Source organism: Dreissena polymorpha, chromosome 12 (assembly GCF_020536995.1).
Source record: "Dreissena polymorpha isolate Duluth1 chromosome 12, UMN_Dpol_1.0, whole genome shotgun sequence".
Lineage (NCBI taxonomy): Eukaryota > Metazoa > Mollusca > Bivalvia > Myida > Dreissenidae > Dreissena > Dreissena polymorpha.
In genome coordinates this window covers 54,399,595-54,417,668 of record NC_068366.1, presented here as the reverse complement: position 1 = coordinate 54,417,668, position 18,074 = coordinate 54,399,595, and the positions used below count along the sequence as shown (strand labels likewise).

The following is an 18,074-nucleotide window of genomic DNA, read 5'->3' as shown; positions in this document are numbered from 1 at the left end:
GCAGGACAGGCCTTCCTATGATTCCCCTTCTGCTTTGCATCGTTGAATTATACATGAATAACTTTTATATACTTCTTCCAGTCTCCAACAACCACCTTCAAAATGCAGTACTTACCACCGATTTTGGTCATAACACTTTTTTCAGAATAAATTCCTTCGCCAGCTCTTGTTCTTGCCTTTACAACTGCTGAATAATTAGTATATGGTTGCAGTCCACAGATGGTAACATTCATGTTCTTCTGGTTATATTCCAATGGTAAAGAGCTCTCTGAGCTGTTAGCTGCGCAATTAGTTAAACACCACGGCTCAGGCTTAAAAGAACAAAGAATAATTGGGTGTAGCAATCTGGAAAAACAAACATGGCATCAATTACTGATATTAACGCTGGCACAATGAATTTTTACTCAAATTTACAGTCAGAATAATGTAGTATCAATAAATAACCTTAACAAACTTTTTAAATTTAAATTTGGGGGTATAAAGCTGCAAATAATTCATGATGAATTATGGTACATGCAGATGAGCAATATTGAATATTGCACCATGTATTGTTTTTATTCGGAAGAACATTCTGAGAATTGAATGTGTTAAAGCTTGCAGTGTTTTTTCCACCATTTTGGGAATGGGGCCGGGTTCCTTTTGATTGGGAAAATTCACGGTGTTTTGACTAAACTTAGGAAATTAGTGTTACTGTTGTTTGTCTAACAAATGCTTCAAAATTGAGGATACAAGTGTGTCCAGTATTATATTTACTAAGGTTGAACTTATATGGATTGGAGATGAACAAAATAATTGAGATCTAAAAAAAAAAAAAAAATTTTTTTTTTAAACCTTCCATTGGGAATTTTTAGCTCCCATTTGTGAAACAAGAGGGCCATGATGGCCCTGAATCGCTCACCTGACTAACCTTGCTACATCAACTTAAATTCTATCAGACCCATATACAATCCCAAGCCAGATTTCATCAATTAATACATTCTGACAAAATTTCAGTAAGACGTGATGAAAACTGTGACCTCTTTCATCTACACAAGGTTTTACTAGAATTGGCCCGGTGACCTAATTTTTGACCCCAGATGACCCATATAGGATCCAAAATCAGATAATATCAAGATAAACATTCTAACCACATTTCATTAAGATCAGATGAAAACTATGACCAATATTGTCTACACAAGGTTTTTCTATGATTTGACCTAGTGACCTAGTTTTTGACCACAGATGACCCAAATACAATCCCAACCCAGATTTCATCAAGATTAAGATTCTGGCCATATTTTATTAAGTTTGGATGAAAACTGTGACCTCTACTGTCTACACAAGTGGGTTTTTTAAACTTTGACCTAGAGACCTAGTGTTTGACCCTAAATGACCCAAATTTGATCCCAACACAGATTTTGACCATTTTTCATTAATATCTGATAAAAACTGTGACCTCTATTGTCTACACAAGGTTTTTCTATTATTTGACCTAGTGACCTATTTTCTGACCCCAGATGACCCTTATACAATCCCAACCTAGATTTCATCAAGATAAACATTCTGACCAAATTTCATGAAGATTGGATGAAACTGTGAAATCTAATGTCTACACAAGGTTTGTCCATTATTTGACCTAGTGACCTAGATTTTGACCCCAGATGACCCAAATACAATCCCAACTCAGATTTCATCAAGATAAACATTCTGACCACATTTCATAAAGATTGGATGAAAACTGTGACCTCTATTGTCTACACAAGGTTTTACTATTATTTGACCTTGTGACCTAGTTTTTGACCCCAGATGACCCTAATACAATCCCAACCCAGATTTCATCAAGATAAATATTCTGACCAAATTTCATAAAGATTGGATGAAAACTGTGACCTCTATTGTCTACACATGGTTTTTCTATTATTTGACCTAGTGATCTAGTTTTTGACCCCCGATGACCCAAATACAATCCCAACCCAGTTTCATCAAGATAAACATTCTGACCAAATTTCATGAAGATTGGATGAAAACTGTGACCTCTACTGTCTATCAAATAAATTGTTGAATGATGCATGCACGCACACACAACGGACGCCAGACATCACATGGTCCCATAAGCTCACCATGTCACTTTGTGACAGGTGAGCTAAAAATATATACTTTTTTACATTGGGAATGGGTCCGGTTACTGGACCCGATTTTGAATGAAAAAAAACACTGGCTTGCCAATACACTAAATTTTATTGACATGAAACACACACTCCACTTGCTTAATAACTTGCTCAACTTTGTTTCTATTTTTGTGCTCCTTTTTGTTTGTGCATGTATTTTTCAAATTAAATGATGCTCTTACAATGAAAATATATAATGTGATATGCTTTCATCGATTTAACTTTACCACTATTATAGATTTGAAACTATATTCACTGTAATTGTATTTTAATACATTCACACTTCAAGGGCAATGTCGGGTTGATGATGGCAAGCTATACTGATGCTCCAACTAAATTCCGAGGTTTTTATTACTCTTAGTTACCACATAGCAATTACCAGTGCACTCAACACCTGACATGAGTATCATTTAGTTTTAAAAGAATCAGTTTTGGGACATTGTACTGTCATAATTGTCATCAGTTAAATTATTTATTTTATTTAAGATATAATGATCATTTGGAATTTCTAGAAGCCCAATTTTATATTGTATGGACTGTATGAAAACCAGTATGTACCAACAGAAAAATAATCAATTAGCAACTTACAACGCTTGTATTTTTTGCCTCTACGTGCAGTATAACATTACAAAAATGTGCGTTCAGCCAGAACAGCACCAGCTTATACTCATCAATGTCACCATTTGGAGAAAGTGGACGGCCCCAAGTGAAGGTGACGGAGTCGTTGGTCGAGCTTCCACTCAGATTGTAAACTTGGCCTGGTTCTGAAATGCACAGAAATCTTTAAAGCCAGTATCAATCATTTATGTCAAACATTATTTTATGGCTACATGATTCTATGTTTTTTTAAACCTAAACTGAAATTACAGCAAAATGTAATTTACATGCAAACAACATATAGTGAAATTTCTTAGTTTGTTTTCTAGTGAAATACATGTCATAACTTGAAAGGATTTGGTATATGATCTTGAAAGGAAACATTTCTGTGAAGTTATGTTGCAGTCCAACCAATAGTTTCAGACAAGAAGATCTTCACAATTTTCCATATTAAATCCGAGGAAATCTGCTCTTATCCCCTGGAATCCAATTTGTAATGCAACCAGTTGAATTCAACTAATTTGAGGGTCACTTGATAACTAGAGATTGTTTATGATAAAATCAACATAGTGTTTCACACTACACTGCCATAAATTCTAAAAAAAATCCACCTGCCATGCCATGCTGTACATAACCACAACCAACCTTTGTAGAGTTCCAGCAAGTGATAATACAAAACAAGCATGTTGGTTAATGTCAACAAGAAACATTGCAATGCTATGAAACCAGGTTTTAAATCTTTTACCAATTAATGTACTATTATTAACGCTTCATTGGTCATTGTCAGCTCGGGAACTTACTAAAATGTACCCCGGTTCTCTTAAGTATTCCCGCCCAAAGTCCGATGTCGTAAAACACGCTAACAATGACCGTAAAACGATATTGTTTATCCTACAAAATTTACATGAATGTGAACATAATTTATTTAAAAAAAAAATAGCTGACAACGACCGATTTAGCGTTAAAATTCCCATGTAGGTTTTAGTATATTTACTATATTTAGTATGCACCCGGGGTACAAGTATACTTAAGAGTACCCGGGGTACATGTAAGTACATTTTAGTACTCGAGCCGACAATGACCAATTGAGCATTATTTACTGTGCCATTGGCATTTCAAGGTCTTCATATAAGCAACTTACACACAAAATGTCAAAATAAATACCTCCATAAAAAATTTATAAGCAGATACTGTTTTTCTTCTTTTGGTAACAAAATTGACTGCAAACCAATTTGGTGCCGCCAACAAGAAGGATTCCGCCCATCAGCCATAGCCCAATCAAATAACCAGGATTGTCAACTATGTCAAAAAGGGCCAAAACTAAAAATCAAGGAACTAAAATTCCACAATCTGCTTGTATGGACGAACAAAATCTTTGAAGGAGGAGTGAATTTTCCAAACGCTCTCATCTTACAGGAGGAGCGTAAAAGATCTGATGTTATAACATGTATTTACTGACCAGTAAGACTCTTTTTCATTTAATTTAATACCTTTTCTATAAGCGCATATATATTCTGAAAGTAGAAGTCAAATGAATAAGAAGATGTCATTGTGAATTTCATACAGCAGATGCCCGTTGTTATTGCAGACTATACAGAATATATGCGTTGTTATGTCCCCAGTAAAAAAAAAAAAAATCTGCGCAAACTTTTAGCATGGAATATGACTGTCAGACTGCATCCATCATTAGTATTGATTTTCATGACATTATCTAACCGCAAGGTAGGTTTTTAAACAACTCTGAATTTCGTCTTCAAAATGTCGGACACACGCATGTTCTATAAAGAAGGTGATATTAGAGCAGTAACAAACTGTGAATTGATACGTGCTAACAATGGGCCAAACTGTCCCTCAATCTGTCCCTTTCAATTATTCTGTCAATTTAATATATTTGAAAAGAAAAGAAAACATTAAATGATAATTAACATTAGAGCAAATAATGTAGGTCAAGACTTAACTGACAAATACTGCAATTCTTATTGTAAAATCACATTTTCCCATCCTTAAAGATGCCCTCAACAGACATCTTTATATCTAAATGCACTTCAACACAGTTGTTTTTAAGTCATCGGGACCGTTAAAAAAACTACGGATAAATGATAATTCGAAATAAACATTTGACAGAAGACTTCTTTAATTCTGTAATGATAAAACGTTGGACCTCGCTTGACCCCCTTTTTAGTTACTGTCGATCCAGATATCCTCCCGGGTTGGGTACCGGGCCCTTCTCCAGTGGTTGACTTGTTTATATCATACAATTTGTAATTATTTTTGTTAAAAAGGTATAGTTTATATATTTGCATTTCATTTGGCCACATTTACTTAGACATAACGTGACACGTTTGTTTGTTACTTAAGAATGCAAAAATACATAAATAGTCATTATAGGCTTCTGACCACATTATAAAATTAACACGCTACACATGTTATTAGGGTGTAATTATCGACTTTTGACGCGCCACATGCAGATGACAAAGGTGTGAAATTACACTCAGTGTTTTGCAGTTTTGACTTCGGATAAAAGATTGATAATTAGGCACGAATTATAGTGTTGAGGCCAACAGGATTACTTCGAATTAACGATTTCTTCGGTTTAACAAAGTTCAGATTAACAATGAAATTTTACATTAAACATAGAAAAACCACAATCTGGACCCGAAAATACTTTGAAATAATGGTGACTTCTGATTATCAGTGTTCAAAATACTAGTGTTGAAGTGTATAGCAACCCGGGATTTTCAAGACTTCCATGGTTACCTTCAAGTAAGAAGGTGCCTATTTAAGCTAGTATGCTTACACATATACCTACACATCAAAACTAGTTGTTCCTCCTTTAGTCTGACATCATACCTTCTTATATAATTATGTTTCGGATTTAAGACTTTGGACATACACTTTTGTCAAACATTTAAATTTGAGGGTGAGCACACCAACGAAAATTCACAAATATTAGTGTACAAATGAATAATATTAGTTTGACAGTACGGGTAGTCAAGATAATAACATATTCCTCTGATAATTATTCAATATGCATGTTGGAAAATAAATTTTACTCAATCAAACAGATAAATGTTCTTTACACTTTTCCATGATCAGGGCCAGATCCAGAGAGGACATAACTGGGGGGGGGGGGGGGGCACACAATTTGTTCCATAAAACAAATGCGGGGGTGGGGGGGGGTAAGAAGTAAATATAAAACGCTGTCTGTTAAAGATGTTTAATTTTATATTTAAAATTGTAATTGACATTCAACAGTACAACAAGTAACAAATACACTGTAGCTCCAAATGGTAGGGGGCTGGCAGCTAAATTTAACCACACTGAGCTGGTAGGTGGACTCTAACAGTCATCTTCATGACGAGTTCTGAAAATAAAAAAGAAAGAGTATATAGAAATGTAGAATTAGTTGAATTAACAATGAAAACAATTTATTTCAAAATATACATAAATACTGTTGGTCTGATCAATATTTCAATTACCATATTTTATCAGGGAGTGATAAAATGTGAATGTTATTAGTTAAAAATGCAAAAGCTGAAAAAAGTGCACAAAACTTTTGATAAAATTCAATTTTAATGAAATTAATATCTATAAGGTGTATACAGAGCGGAACAGGCATACAGTGTTTATCATTGTATGGGCTTTATTTATTGTACTATTAGTATAAAAGAAATTTGTTAATAAATTTACGCTCAATCTTTTTATTCCTTTATTTCAATATTTTAGAGTTAAACCTAAAACATACTGAATAAACTTAGCCCAAAAAACGCATTATAATACATTTTTTAAAATAAATTCTTACCTTAGACTCGACAACTTTGGCTCAGAATCAGACTCCCGTGTTTTTTGGTTTGTTGGATAGACCAAAAAATCGATCCAGTGTTGTGGCCTTTTGCTCCAGTTTTTATAAGGACAATGCCGTGATACGCTGTATTAAATACCGCAAGAAAAGTCTCCATATCTTATGTTCCCATGTTTATTACATCTGACAATACAGTGTTAATTGGTATACTTGCCATTCAAACAAGGTTCGAGATCATCCAGACGCTTATTTTGTGTACATGACAGACGCTTAATATTACCAAGACGCTTAAAATATCTGCCGAAAAGAGAGCATATTGCACTAAAGATATTCTTGCGACGGTGATAATTGAGTCTTAACGTACAACAGGTGACTCCCTGTGGATAGTAGGCAGTAAGGTTGGAAATGGCATGTCTTCTGTCAGAGATCGGGTAAATCGGAACATCTGGCCAACTTTGTTTCACACAAAAAAAACACTTACACGAAAAAAAGAAGGCTTTAGCGGCTGGGGGGGCACTTGCCCTTCTACCCCAACCCCCTGGTAAATCTGTGCCTGATGATACATGCATCTAATATTACTTCATTCTAAGTGTATCGAGCAAAATATGTTCAAATGTATTGCAGACAATAAAGCCCTAAAGAAATGCTTCACACTTACCTGCTTCAACAGTTCTGCTTTGGATCAATGATTCATTACCCGAATATTCGTCATTCCATGCTTTGACACTGATGTTGTAGAATGCGCCTGTAATTGTTCAACACAAAATAAAGAGATCACTAAGTCTCAAATCAGTTGTCATGGCAATAAGCAATTGTTCTTGCAGCTTTGGGAATGGGTCCAGTTCAATTAAAGTTGTAAAGAAGGAAATATCAAAAGAAGTAGTACAATACTTTAACTAGTGTTTTGTAGGTAGATTCATATATGTTTTTATAACCCATAATTTTTATGTTTTTTATTTTATTTTTCATAAAATACAATTTATAATGTGCACACATGGACCAATCAGATTCTTTCCATGTCAAAAAAAGAAATACAAAATATATATATATATATAAACATACCAGAAACCAAACCTTGGAGTTTAAAACTATTCTCAGCTGAAGAAGTATTTTGACATTGTTGTTTTTCAAAATCTGTGTCATTGTAGAGTTTATATTCATAACAGACTTCATAATGTTGTAAATCCCCATTGGGTTCCAGAGGCGCTGTCCAGTTCAGTTGTATTGTATCATTTCCTGTTGCATTGGCCTTCAAACCTCTAGGCTCACTTGGTCCTGAAATTGAACAAGAGTGTTGTGATTGCCCAAAACGCTCTCCTGGATAATTGAAAATTAAGGCATCTTATAATTATAAGATTGGAGAGAAAAGTCTTCTAATTATAAAAACTGATGTGTCTGTCTATAATTGTGAACTACATTATACTTAAATTTGTATTGTCAGGACAATACAAATTGTCTGGACAAGTAAACTTCCAGGGCCCCCATTAAAAAAAACAAATACATTAAAAGTCAATATGAAACCAAGTGTTCAGTTGACATAACAGAACTTAATGGTGAGTTCAATATACTTAACATCATAATATACCAACATGAATATCCATCTAATTATTTTCAGTTAATCTATAATTTAGCATAAGTGCTTGTTGCTTTGGCAATATGAAACATTGGAGGAATGGGTCAGGTGAATAAAGTAATTTCCTTTATTTTGAGAATTGAACTCCTTTCACAGTTTCAAACTGACACACAACTTTTAGAGCAGAAAGTGAACATGAGTTGTCAGAGGACAGCGTGCTCGAATATTCAAGTGCTTGACAGTATAACGTAATTTGCCATCATGGGGAAACTGTTCATATTCAATATGTTCAACGTAATATAGTCATATTCTTAGTGGAAGAGGACCATCACTGAAACATATTGATCGCTTATGTTTTAAAGAAGTTGTACTTTATAGACGATTCTGAGTTCAGGTATATTTTCCACAATCTATTGAACATTTGTAACGACATATTTGTTTTTTTTTAAACATATTTTTGGGTGGGGGGTGGGGTGGGGGTGGAGAGGGGTTATAATGTGGGGAGTGGTCATTTATTAGATGATCTTTAAAAAAAAAACAGAAAGGAAAAAAACAAGGGCTGTTTGTAAAACATGCATGCCCCCCATATGGGCTGTCCATTGTAGTGGCAGCCATTGTGTGAGCACGATTTTTGTCACTGTGACCTTGACCTTTGACCTAGTGACCTGAAAATCAATAGGGGTCATCTGCGAGTCACGATCAATGTACCTATGAAGTGTCATGATCCTAGGCAAAAGCGTTCTTGAGTTATCATCCGAAAATCATTTTACTATTTCGGGTCACCGTGACCTTGACCTTTGACCTTGTAACCTCAAAATCAATAGGGGTCATCTGCGAGTCATGATCAATCTACCTATGAAGTTTCATGATCCTAGGCAAAAGCGTTCTTGAGTTATCATCCGAAAACCATTTTACTATTTCAGGTCACAGTGACCTTGACCTTTGACCTAGTGACCTCAAAATTGATAGGGGTCATCTGCGAGTCATGATCAATCTACCCATGAAGTTTCATGATCCTATGCGTATGCCTTCTTGAGTTATCATCCGGAAACCATTTTACTATTTCGGGTCACCGTGACCTTGACCTTTGACCTAGTGACCTCAAAATTGAAAGGGGTCATCTGCGAGTCATGATCAATCTACCCATGAAGTTTCATGATCCTAGGCGTATGCGTTCTTGAATTATCATCCGGAAACCATTTTACTATTTCGGGTCACCGTGACCTTGACCTTTGACCTAGTGACCTCAAAATCAATAGGGGTCATCTGCGAGTCATGATCAATCTACCCATGAAGTTTCATGATCCTAAGCGTATGCGTTCTTGAGTTATCATCCGAAAATCATTTTACTATTTCGGGTCACCGTGACCTTGACCTTTGACCTTGTAACCTCAAAATCAATAGGGGTCATCTGCGAGTCATGATCAATCTACCTATGAAGTTTCATGATCCTAGGCAAAAGCGTTCTTGAGTTATCATCCGAAAACCATTTTACTATTTCAGGTCACAGTGACCTTGACCTTTGACCTAGTGACCTCAAAATTGATAGGGGTCATCTGCGAGTCATGATCAATCTACCCATGAAGTTTCATGATCCTATGCGTATGCGTTCTTGAGTTATCATCCGGAAACCATTTTACTATTTCGGGTCACCGTGACCTTGACCTTTGACCTAGTGACCTCAAAATTGAAAGGGGTCATCTGCGAGTCATGATCAATCTACCCATGAAGTTTCATGAACCTAGGCGTATTCGTTCTTGAATTATCATCCGGAAACCATTTTACTATTTCGGGTCACCGTGACCTTGACCTTTGACCTAGTGACCTCAAAATCAATAGGGGTCATCTGCGAGTCATGATCAATTTACCCATGAAGTTTCATGATCCTAAGCGTATGCGTTCTTGAGTTATCATACGACAACCACCTGGTGGACGGACCGACCGACATACCGACCGACCGACCTACCGACCGACCGACATGAGCAAAGCAATATACTCCCTCTTCTTCGAAGGGGGGCATAAAAATTGAGGGGGGGGGATTCTGGGGTGGGGCATGGGGATGGTTTGGGTGAAGTCCATTTTGACATTTAAAGTAAGTGTTGTTTTGTCAAAGTATGATTCAAATCTGATTATAAATAAAGAAGTTATGGCAATTTAATTAAAATTTATTAATTTGACATTGAGTCAAGGTCATTCAAAGGTCAAGGTCAAATTCAACTTGCCAGGTACAGTACCCTTATGATAGTAAGAAAGTATCTGAAGTTTGAAAGCAAGCGCCTTGATATTTCAAGTGGATCTAAACACAAAATTTAACAAAATATTCAAAGTTACTAAGACAAAAAGGGCCATAATTTTGTTAAAATGCCAACCACAGTTATGCAACTTGCCCTGTACAGTCCCATTACGATAGTTAGCGAGTTTTCCAAGTATGAAAGCAATATCTATGATACTTTAGGAGTAAAATGGACCAAAACACGAAACTTAACCAAATGTTAATTATCTAAGTATAGAAGGGGCCATAATTCTGTCAAAATGCCAGTCAGAGAGTTACATTACTTTGCCTGCACAGTCCACTTATGATAGTAAGTAAGTTTTGCGAGTACCGGTATGAAAGCAATAGCTTTGATACTTTAGGAATAAAGTGAACCTAAACACAAAACTTAACAAAATTTTTAATTTTGTAAGTATAAAAAGGGAACATAATTCTTACTAAATGCTTGTTACAGTTGTCTGCTCTTGTTTTATAGATTGGGTTCATGTTGGTAAATAAGTATGCAAAATATAAAAGCAATATGACAAGGTACATAGAAAATATTTAAGGTGGTAAGCAAACCTTAACATAGATTTATCAATAATATGCATATTCTAAGTGTAAAAAGGGCCATAATTCTTACAAAAATGCTTTTTACAGTTGTATGCTCTTGTTTATAGATTGGGGTCATGTTGGTAAAGAAGTATGCAAAATATGAAAGCAATATATCAAGGGACATAGGAAATATTTGAGGTGGTATGCATACTTTAACATTCCAACGCTAACGGTAATAGGAACGCTGACGCCGGTGTGAGTAGGATAGCTCCACTATATATATTTCATATACAATGTATAATAGTCGAGCTAAAAATGCTCTATTGTCATTAAATGCTCATTGAAAAAACGGCAACTTCATATTGATCAAGAATTCAATCTTTTCATGTTTATTATAATAATGTTCTTTGCACATGCTTACCAAATAAGAAACTACTAAAACAACTCACTTGAAGAGCTTGTGCGGAACCAATCCTCTGTAACCGTACTGTTGTGGTCGCCATTTGTTGCCACTATTGCAACAGAGTAGTTCACTCCATGTTGAAGGTTGGGTACATTTATTTTGATGGTATTATTTGGTGTATTTCCATTGAAAATGGTTGCATTGCTCTTTATTACAGTAACTGAATAGCTGCTTACACATCCAGCACTTTCATTCCATGTCAATGTAAAATCAGTGGCCGCCAAAGCATCTTTCCGAATAAGTTTCCCTGGCATTTCTGGAACTGGAATCACATTTGAGAAAATAAAATGACTAGTTTATGACAAATAAGCATTTAACATGTTATAGAACTGTAAAAAATTACAATGATTATAGGGAAATAATTAAGATTATCTCAAATACAGATATCATTTAATAACAAAAATTGACATTATTCATTGGATAAATTTCATACTTTCATAATTTCATACTTTAAAGTAAAGTACTGGAAATGTGAAGTGTTTATTGTGTGGTTGTGTGGCACACAGTTACTTTGAATTTCCATGCAAAGTTCAAGGAACTCCTAGAACTAAATCCTGTTATTACTATATTGCAGATTTGCAATTTGATGAAGAATGACCTTAACAATAATTCAAAAAGAGCAATTACTTTTTTTTAAATCTTTCAAGCATGACACAAACCAAAATATATAATGTTGGAGCATAACATTTTCGTATATCAATGCGTAAAAAACTTTGTAACAAAGAATCAACCACAAGAGAGCAAATGACATGAATTTTCCTTGCCACAATACAAAACTAAACTTTTTTTACAAATAATGTGCCCTTTTTGAATTGACCATAGTCTGCAATTGACCGTTATTCTCCATTGACCAAGGTCTGTTTTGACTGTATATAAACATTTAAAAAAGATTATAACACTACATTATGTGAATTGGGAATAAGACATCAATTTGGGAATACATTGTGTTTTATCAAAAGTGCATAATATGCAGTTTTATATGTTGCATTTATCTAGTTTTACAAATTATAATTAAAACATATTCTTGCACATATAATAGCATCATTTAAATTGATTTTACTTAAAAATTGGATTTTTTATTAATTAAAAAAAAAATCCTCATGAAATGAAACTGTGTCTATGCCGCGCATGGAAACGGTTTAAAAATACACTTTAAATGATACAATTCAATCACTGTTAATGAAAAAGTCATGGAAAATTTCTTATTAAGCTTAAATTATGGATAATATATTACAAAAATATATGTAGATCATGAAATGACTAGTTTTGTTTGAGAAAATCACCAAAATGATGTCCATTCCCAGTTTGATGTCTTATTCCCAATTCACATAATACAGTGTTTTTATTTAGATTTACTTCCAAATATAGTAAAACATAGTGCTTGGAACCTGGGTTTAACTTTTTTTGGCTAACTGGCAGCCCCAGAAGATTGAAAACCTTTATGTATGGTAGAATACTAAAACATAGGGCATATGTAATCAAAATTGGTAACATTTTGCCTCAGCCTGTGACCTTGACCCTAGAGACCTAGAGTCTGACCTGTGACACACAGCCAGAGAAAAGAGAAATATCGTAGAAAGTTATTACTGAATCCTTTGATATACTGTGAAGTTATGGCTAAATTAATAATAATTTATCAATTTTTTAAATATTTGACCTCAATGTTTCACATTGACCTTGCTACAGGGGTTATAAGTCATGCATTTGACTTGGCCACAGATGATAAAGAGCAACTGTGGTAAGCTTCATGGCTGTGGCTCATATGTTATTGAAGATAAAGATCATGAAAAAAAAATGATACCAAGATGTGGTATTTTGAAATCAAAAAAGGATCATAATTCTGTTTTTTGAAAAATGGTTTGCATTGCAATATGATGTGCATCATTCTCTTATCCATATATACACTCATACCAAGTTTAAATGAAATCTGCATAAGCAATGCCAAGATGTGGCTCAGTACATAAAAGTGTTCTTATTTTCAAGTCAAAAAGGACTCAAATGCCTTTATTTGCCATTGGATTGCGATGGCATTTGACATGTATCATTGTCTTATCCATTATACACTTATATCAAGTTTCAATGAAATCGACCCAAGAAGTAACTGTTGCAAGTTATGGCTCTTTGCACTAAAGTTTTTCGGACGAAAGGACAACGCCAAAACAATATCTCTCCACCTATGGTAGGAGATTAAAACAATGAAGACTGGAAAAACCATGTAACAACAATTACCCATATTCGTTGGTATGCTGTTTGACCAATTCAATCCTCTAACTCCAACTTCAACTGTCACTTGGTAACTGCAGCCAGGTGTCAGACCCCCACACTGGGCTGTCGTGTTGCCAGTATCAACTTTACAAAGCGTGGAATTAGCTGTTACATTTATCCAATCAATATTGGTTTTCCAATAATTTTTGAAATTCCAGGATATAGACAGGGAAGTCTTTGTCACATTACTTATTGTAAGGTTAACCGGGTTATAATCTGAAAATGAAAACGGCAGGAAAATATTGAAGTATTATACAAAACATGTATGAGCCAGCTGTGAACATCATGATCATTCAAGAGGCGCATCATGCAAACCAACCTTAACTTTGAATATGCATCTTCACTATGCATAATATGACACAGAAGGATGCTACTGGTACCACATGATATAACAAGCATTTTTTTAAGCCTCATGCAGAATCAGTAATAAAGATTCTAAGCAAAATCAAAAGTTCATCAACAATATCATAAGTAAAAACAGCAGAATAATGTTAATAGTTTAATTGCACTTCAGCTTGATATTGTTGCATAATTATTAATATTTATTTAATGTTATTGTTATTTTTATGCTATCATTATTATCATAAGAATAGTTGCATTCGTGATAAATGAAATGTTAAAATGAATACATTAACCAGTATTATTACACAGTAATATAAAACTAAAGAAAGCTAGGTGTACACCAGTTTGTTTTATGGATGCATACAGCTTCTCCTATATTGTTGTTACACCAGACTGTGTCAGTTTGTTTTATGGATGCATACAGCTTCTCCTATATTGTTGTTACACCAGACTGTGTCAAAGCTGATTGATGAATTACAGCTGGAGCCACTTGAAATTAATAAATCAGCCTTGACACGATCTGGTGTAACAACAATACAGGAGGGGCTCTATGCCACCTTACCTGGCCGTTGTGTTGTAGTTGTTGGTGCTGCTGTTGTTGTTGCTGCTGTTGTTGCTGCTGCTGTTGTTGCTGCTGTTGTTGCTGCTGCTGGTGTTGTTGCTGTTGTTGTTGTTGCTGCTGTTGTTGTTGCTGCTTTTGTTGATGCTATTGTTGTTGATGGTTCTGTTTTGGTTTCTGCCTCTGTGGTTGTAGAGTTTGAAGAGGTTGTCAAAATTGAGCACTGAAAAAAATGACCACAGACTTGACATATTTACTTTTAGTACCTTTTTCTGGAAAAAAATGGCAATTTTACCATGTGAGACATTTAATTACAGTTTTAGTAAACAAGAGGGCCAAGATGGCCCTAGTTCGCTCACCTGAGAGGAGTCCGTTCATTCAATCTTTATCAAACGTCAAACTTGACCTAGATATTGTCCAGACAAACATCCTGGTCAAGTTTCATCATTATTGAACCAAAACTCTGGCATATAGAGTGATTTTGTTTTTGTTAGATTTGACCTGGTGACCTATATTTTGAGTAGACCCCCCTTACCAAACATCAAACTTTGCTTACAAAAATAAATATTATGACCCAGGGCCCTCAATCTATTAAATCTGTCGACTAGTCCCCCACCTGAAAAGTATACTTTTTTCCCCTTTCGGGGGGGAAAATTCCCCCTAAAAAAATAAAAAAATAAATTTTTTTTTTTTTTTAATAGAATGATGTGTCTCATGATTATTATATCTCAGAGAGAGTAAGTAAAAAAATCCCCCAAAAAGGGAAACGCCGCAAAAATTCTCCCTCCTAAGGGCTGCGGACCCCTTTCCCAAAAGTAGTGTGAGGGCGCTGTGACTAAGATTCATAAAATCTGAAACAAAATTGTGACCTCTAGAGTGTCTACAAGGATTTTGTATAATATAATGAAAATTTGGACAATCTAAGGTCAATAATTATGGCATTAATTATGTGATATATATAAAACCAATCTTTTCACCAAGTTGCATGATGATTGGGCAAAAATGTGACTTCTAGAGTGTTCACAAGCTTTTTTACCTATATAAATATAAGAAAACTGCCCCCCCCCCCCCTGGCAGCCATGTTATTCAACTGACCGGAACCATTTTCAAACTCAACACTGGCGGCCATGTTTTTTCACCAATCTGGACCATTTTCGAACTCGTCCGAGATATCAATAAAACAAATGTTTTGACTAACTTTCATGATGATTGGGCAAAAATTGTGACTTCTGTGTGTTTACAAGGTTTCTCTATAGCCAAATAAGGAAAACTGCCCTTCCCCCGGCAGCCATGTTATACAACTGACCGGAACCATTTTCAAACTCAACTCTCATATCAAGGAAACAAATATTCTGACCAAATTTCATGAAAATTGGGCCAAAAATGTGACTTCTGGAGTGTTCACATGTTTTCATAATAAACATATAGAGAAAAATTCCCCACCCACTGGCGGCCATGTTTTTTCCTCGATCTGGACCATTTTCGAACTCGTCCGAGATATCAATAAAACCAATGTTTTGACTAACTTTCATGATGATTGGGCAAAAATTGTGACTTCTAGAGTGTTTACAAGGTTTCTCTATAGCCAAATAAGGAAAACTTCCCTCCCCCCCCCGGCAGCCATGTTATTCAACTGACCGGAACCAATTTCGAACTCAACTTTCATATCAAGGAAACAAATGCTCTGACCAAATTTCATGAAAATTGGGCCAAAAATGTGACTTCTAGAGTGTTAACATGTTTTCACTATATACATATAGAGACAAATGCCCCGCCCACTGGCGGCCATGTTTTTTCACTGATCTGGACCATTTTCCATCTCTTCCAAGATATCAATAAAACCAATGTTTTGACCGACTTTCATGATGATTGGGCAAAAATTGTGACTTCTTTAGTGTTAACAAGGCTCTCTAGAGGCAAATAAGGAAAACTGCCCCCCCCCCCCCCTGGCAGCCATGTTATTCAACTGACCGGAACCATTTTCAAACTCAACTCTCATATCAAGGAAACAAGTGATTGACCAAATTTCATGAAAATTGGGCAAAAAATGTGACTTCTAGAGTGTTCACATGTTTTCACTATATACATATATAGAAAAATGCCCCCCTACTGGCGGCCATGTTTTTTCACCGATCTTGATCATTTTCGAACTCATCCGAGATATCAATAAAACCAAGAGTTTGACCAACTTTCATGATGATTGGGCAAAAATTGTGACTTCTAGAGTGTTAACAAGGTTTCTCTATAGCCAAATAAGGAAAACTGCCCCCCCCCGGCAGCCATGTTATTCAACTGACCGGAACCATATTCAAACTCAACTCTCAGATCAAGGAAACAAATGTTCTGACCAAATTTTATGAAAATTGGGCCAGAAATGTGACTTCTAGAGTGTTCACATGTTTTCACAATATACTTATAGAGAAAAATGCCCTGCCGACTGGCGGCCATGTTTTTTTCACCGATCTGGACCATTTTCGAACTCGTCCGAGATATCAATAAAACCAATGTTTTGACCAACTTTCATGGTGATTGGGCAAAAATTGTTACTTCTAGAGTGTTTACAAGGTTTCTCTATAGCCAAATTAGGAAAACTGCCCCCCCCCCCCCCGGCAGCCATGATATTCAACTGACCGGAACCATTTTCGAATTCGGCAAAAATTGTGTCTTCTAGAGTGTTTACAATGTTTCTCTATAGCCAAATAAGGAAAACTGTCCCTCCCACTGGCGGCCATGTTTTTCAACGGACCGTTATGGAACCACTTTTGAACTCAACCAACATATCATTAAGACAAACATTTTGACAAAGTTACATGAAGATTGGGCATGAAATGTGACTTCTACAGTGTTTACAAGTTTTTTCTTTTTTTTTACCTAGTGACCTAGTTTTTTACCCGGCACGACCCAGTTTTGAACTTGACCGAGATTTCATTGGGACAAAGCTTCTGACCAAGTTTCATGAAGATCTGACAATTAATATGGAATCTAGAGTGTTTACAAGGTTTCTCTATAGCCAAATAAGGAAAACTGCCCTGCCCACTGGCGGCCATGTTTTTCAACGAACCATAACTACTTTTGTACTCAACCAACATATCATTAAGACAAACATTTTGACAAAGTTACATGAAGATTGGGCATAAAATGTGACTTCTACAGTGTTTACAAGGTTTTTCTTTTTTTGACCTACTGACCTAATTTTTGACCCAGCATGACCCAGTTTCTATCTCAATCAAGGTATCATTGTGACAAATGTTCTGACCAAGTTTCATGAAGATCATGACAAGAAATGTGGCCTCTAGTGTTTACAAGGTTTCTCTATAGCCAAATATGGAATACTGCCCCGCCCACTGGCGGCAATGTTTTTCAACGGACCAGAATCACGTTTGAACTCAACCAACATATCATTAAGACAAACATTTTGACAAAGTGACATGAAGATTGGGCATAAAATGTGACTTCTACAGTGTTTACAGGGTTTTTCTTTTTTTTGACCTAGTGACCTAGTTTTTGACCCAGCAGTTTC

At 35.5% G+C, this 18,074-nt stretch overlaps 1 protein-coding gene across 1 annotated transcript in view; it reads right to left on the bottom strand.

Annotated features, from left to right (window-relative positions):
• Nucleotides 1–18,074, bottom strand: part of LOC127852784 (receptor-type tyrosine-protein phosphatase beta-like) — a 109,588-nt gene that overhangs the window by 60,402 nt on the left and 31,112 nt on the right. Inside the window, exons 3-9 of the mRNA XM_052386751.1 lie at nt 14,558–14,777; nt 13,618–13,869; nt 11,375–11,650; nt 7,609–7,821; nt 7,205–7,291; nt 2,736–2,911; nt 116–311 (exon numbers count right to left, since the gene is read on the bottom strand). Of these exons, the coding sequence (XP_052242711.1) occupies nt 116–311; nt 2,736–2,911; nt 7,205–7,291; nt 7,609–7,821; nt 11,375–11,650; nt 13,618–13,869; nt 14,558–14,777 (1,420 nt within the window). The remainder of the gene's footprint in view (nt 1–115; nt 312–2,735; nt 2,912–7,204; nt 7,292–7,608; nt 7,822–11,374; nt 11,651–13,617; nt 13,870–14,557; nt 14,778–18,074) is intronic.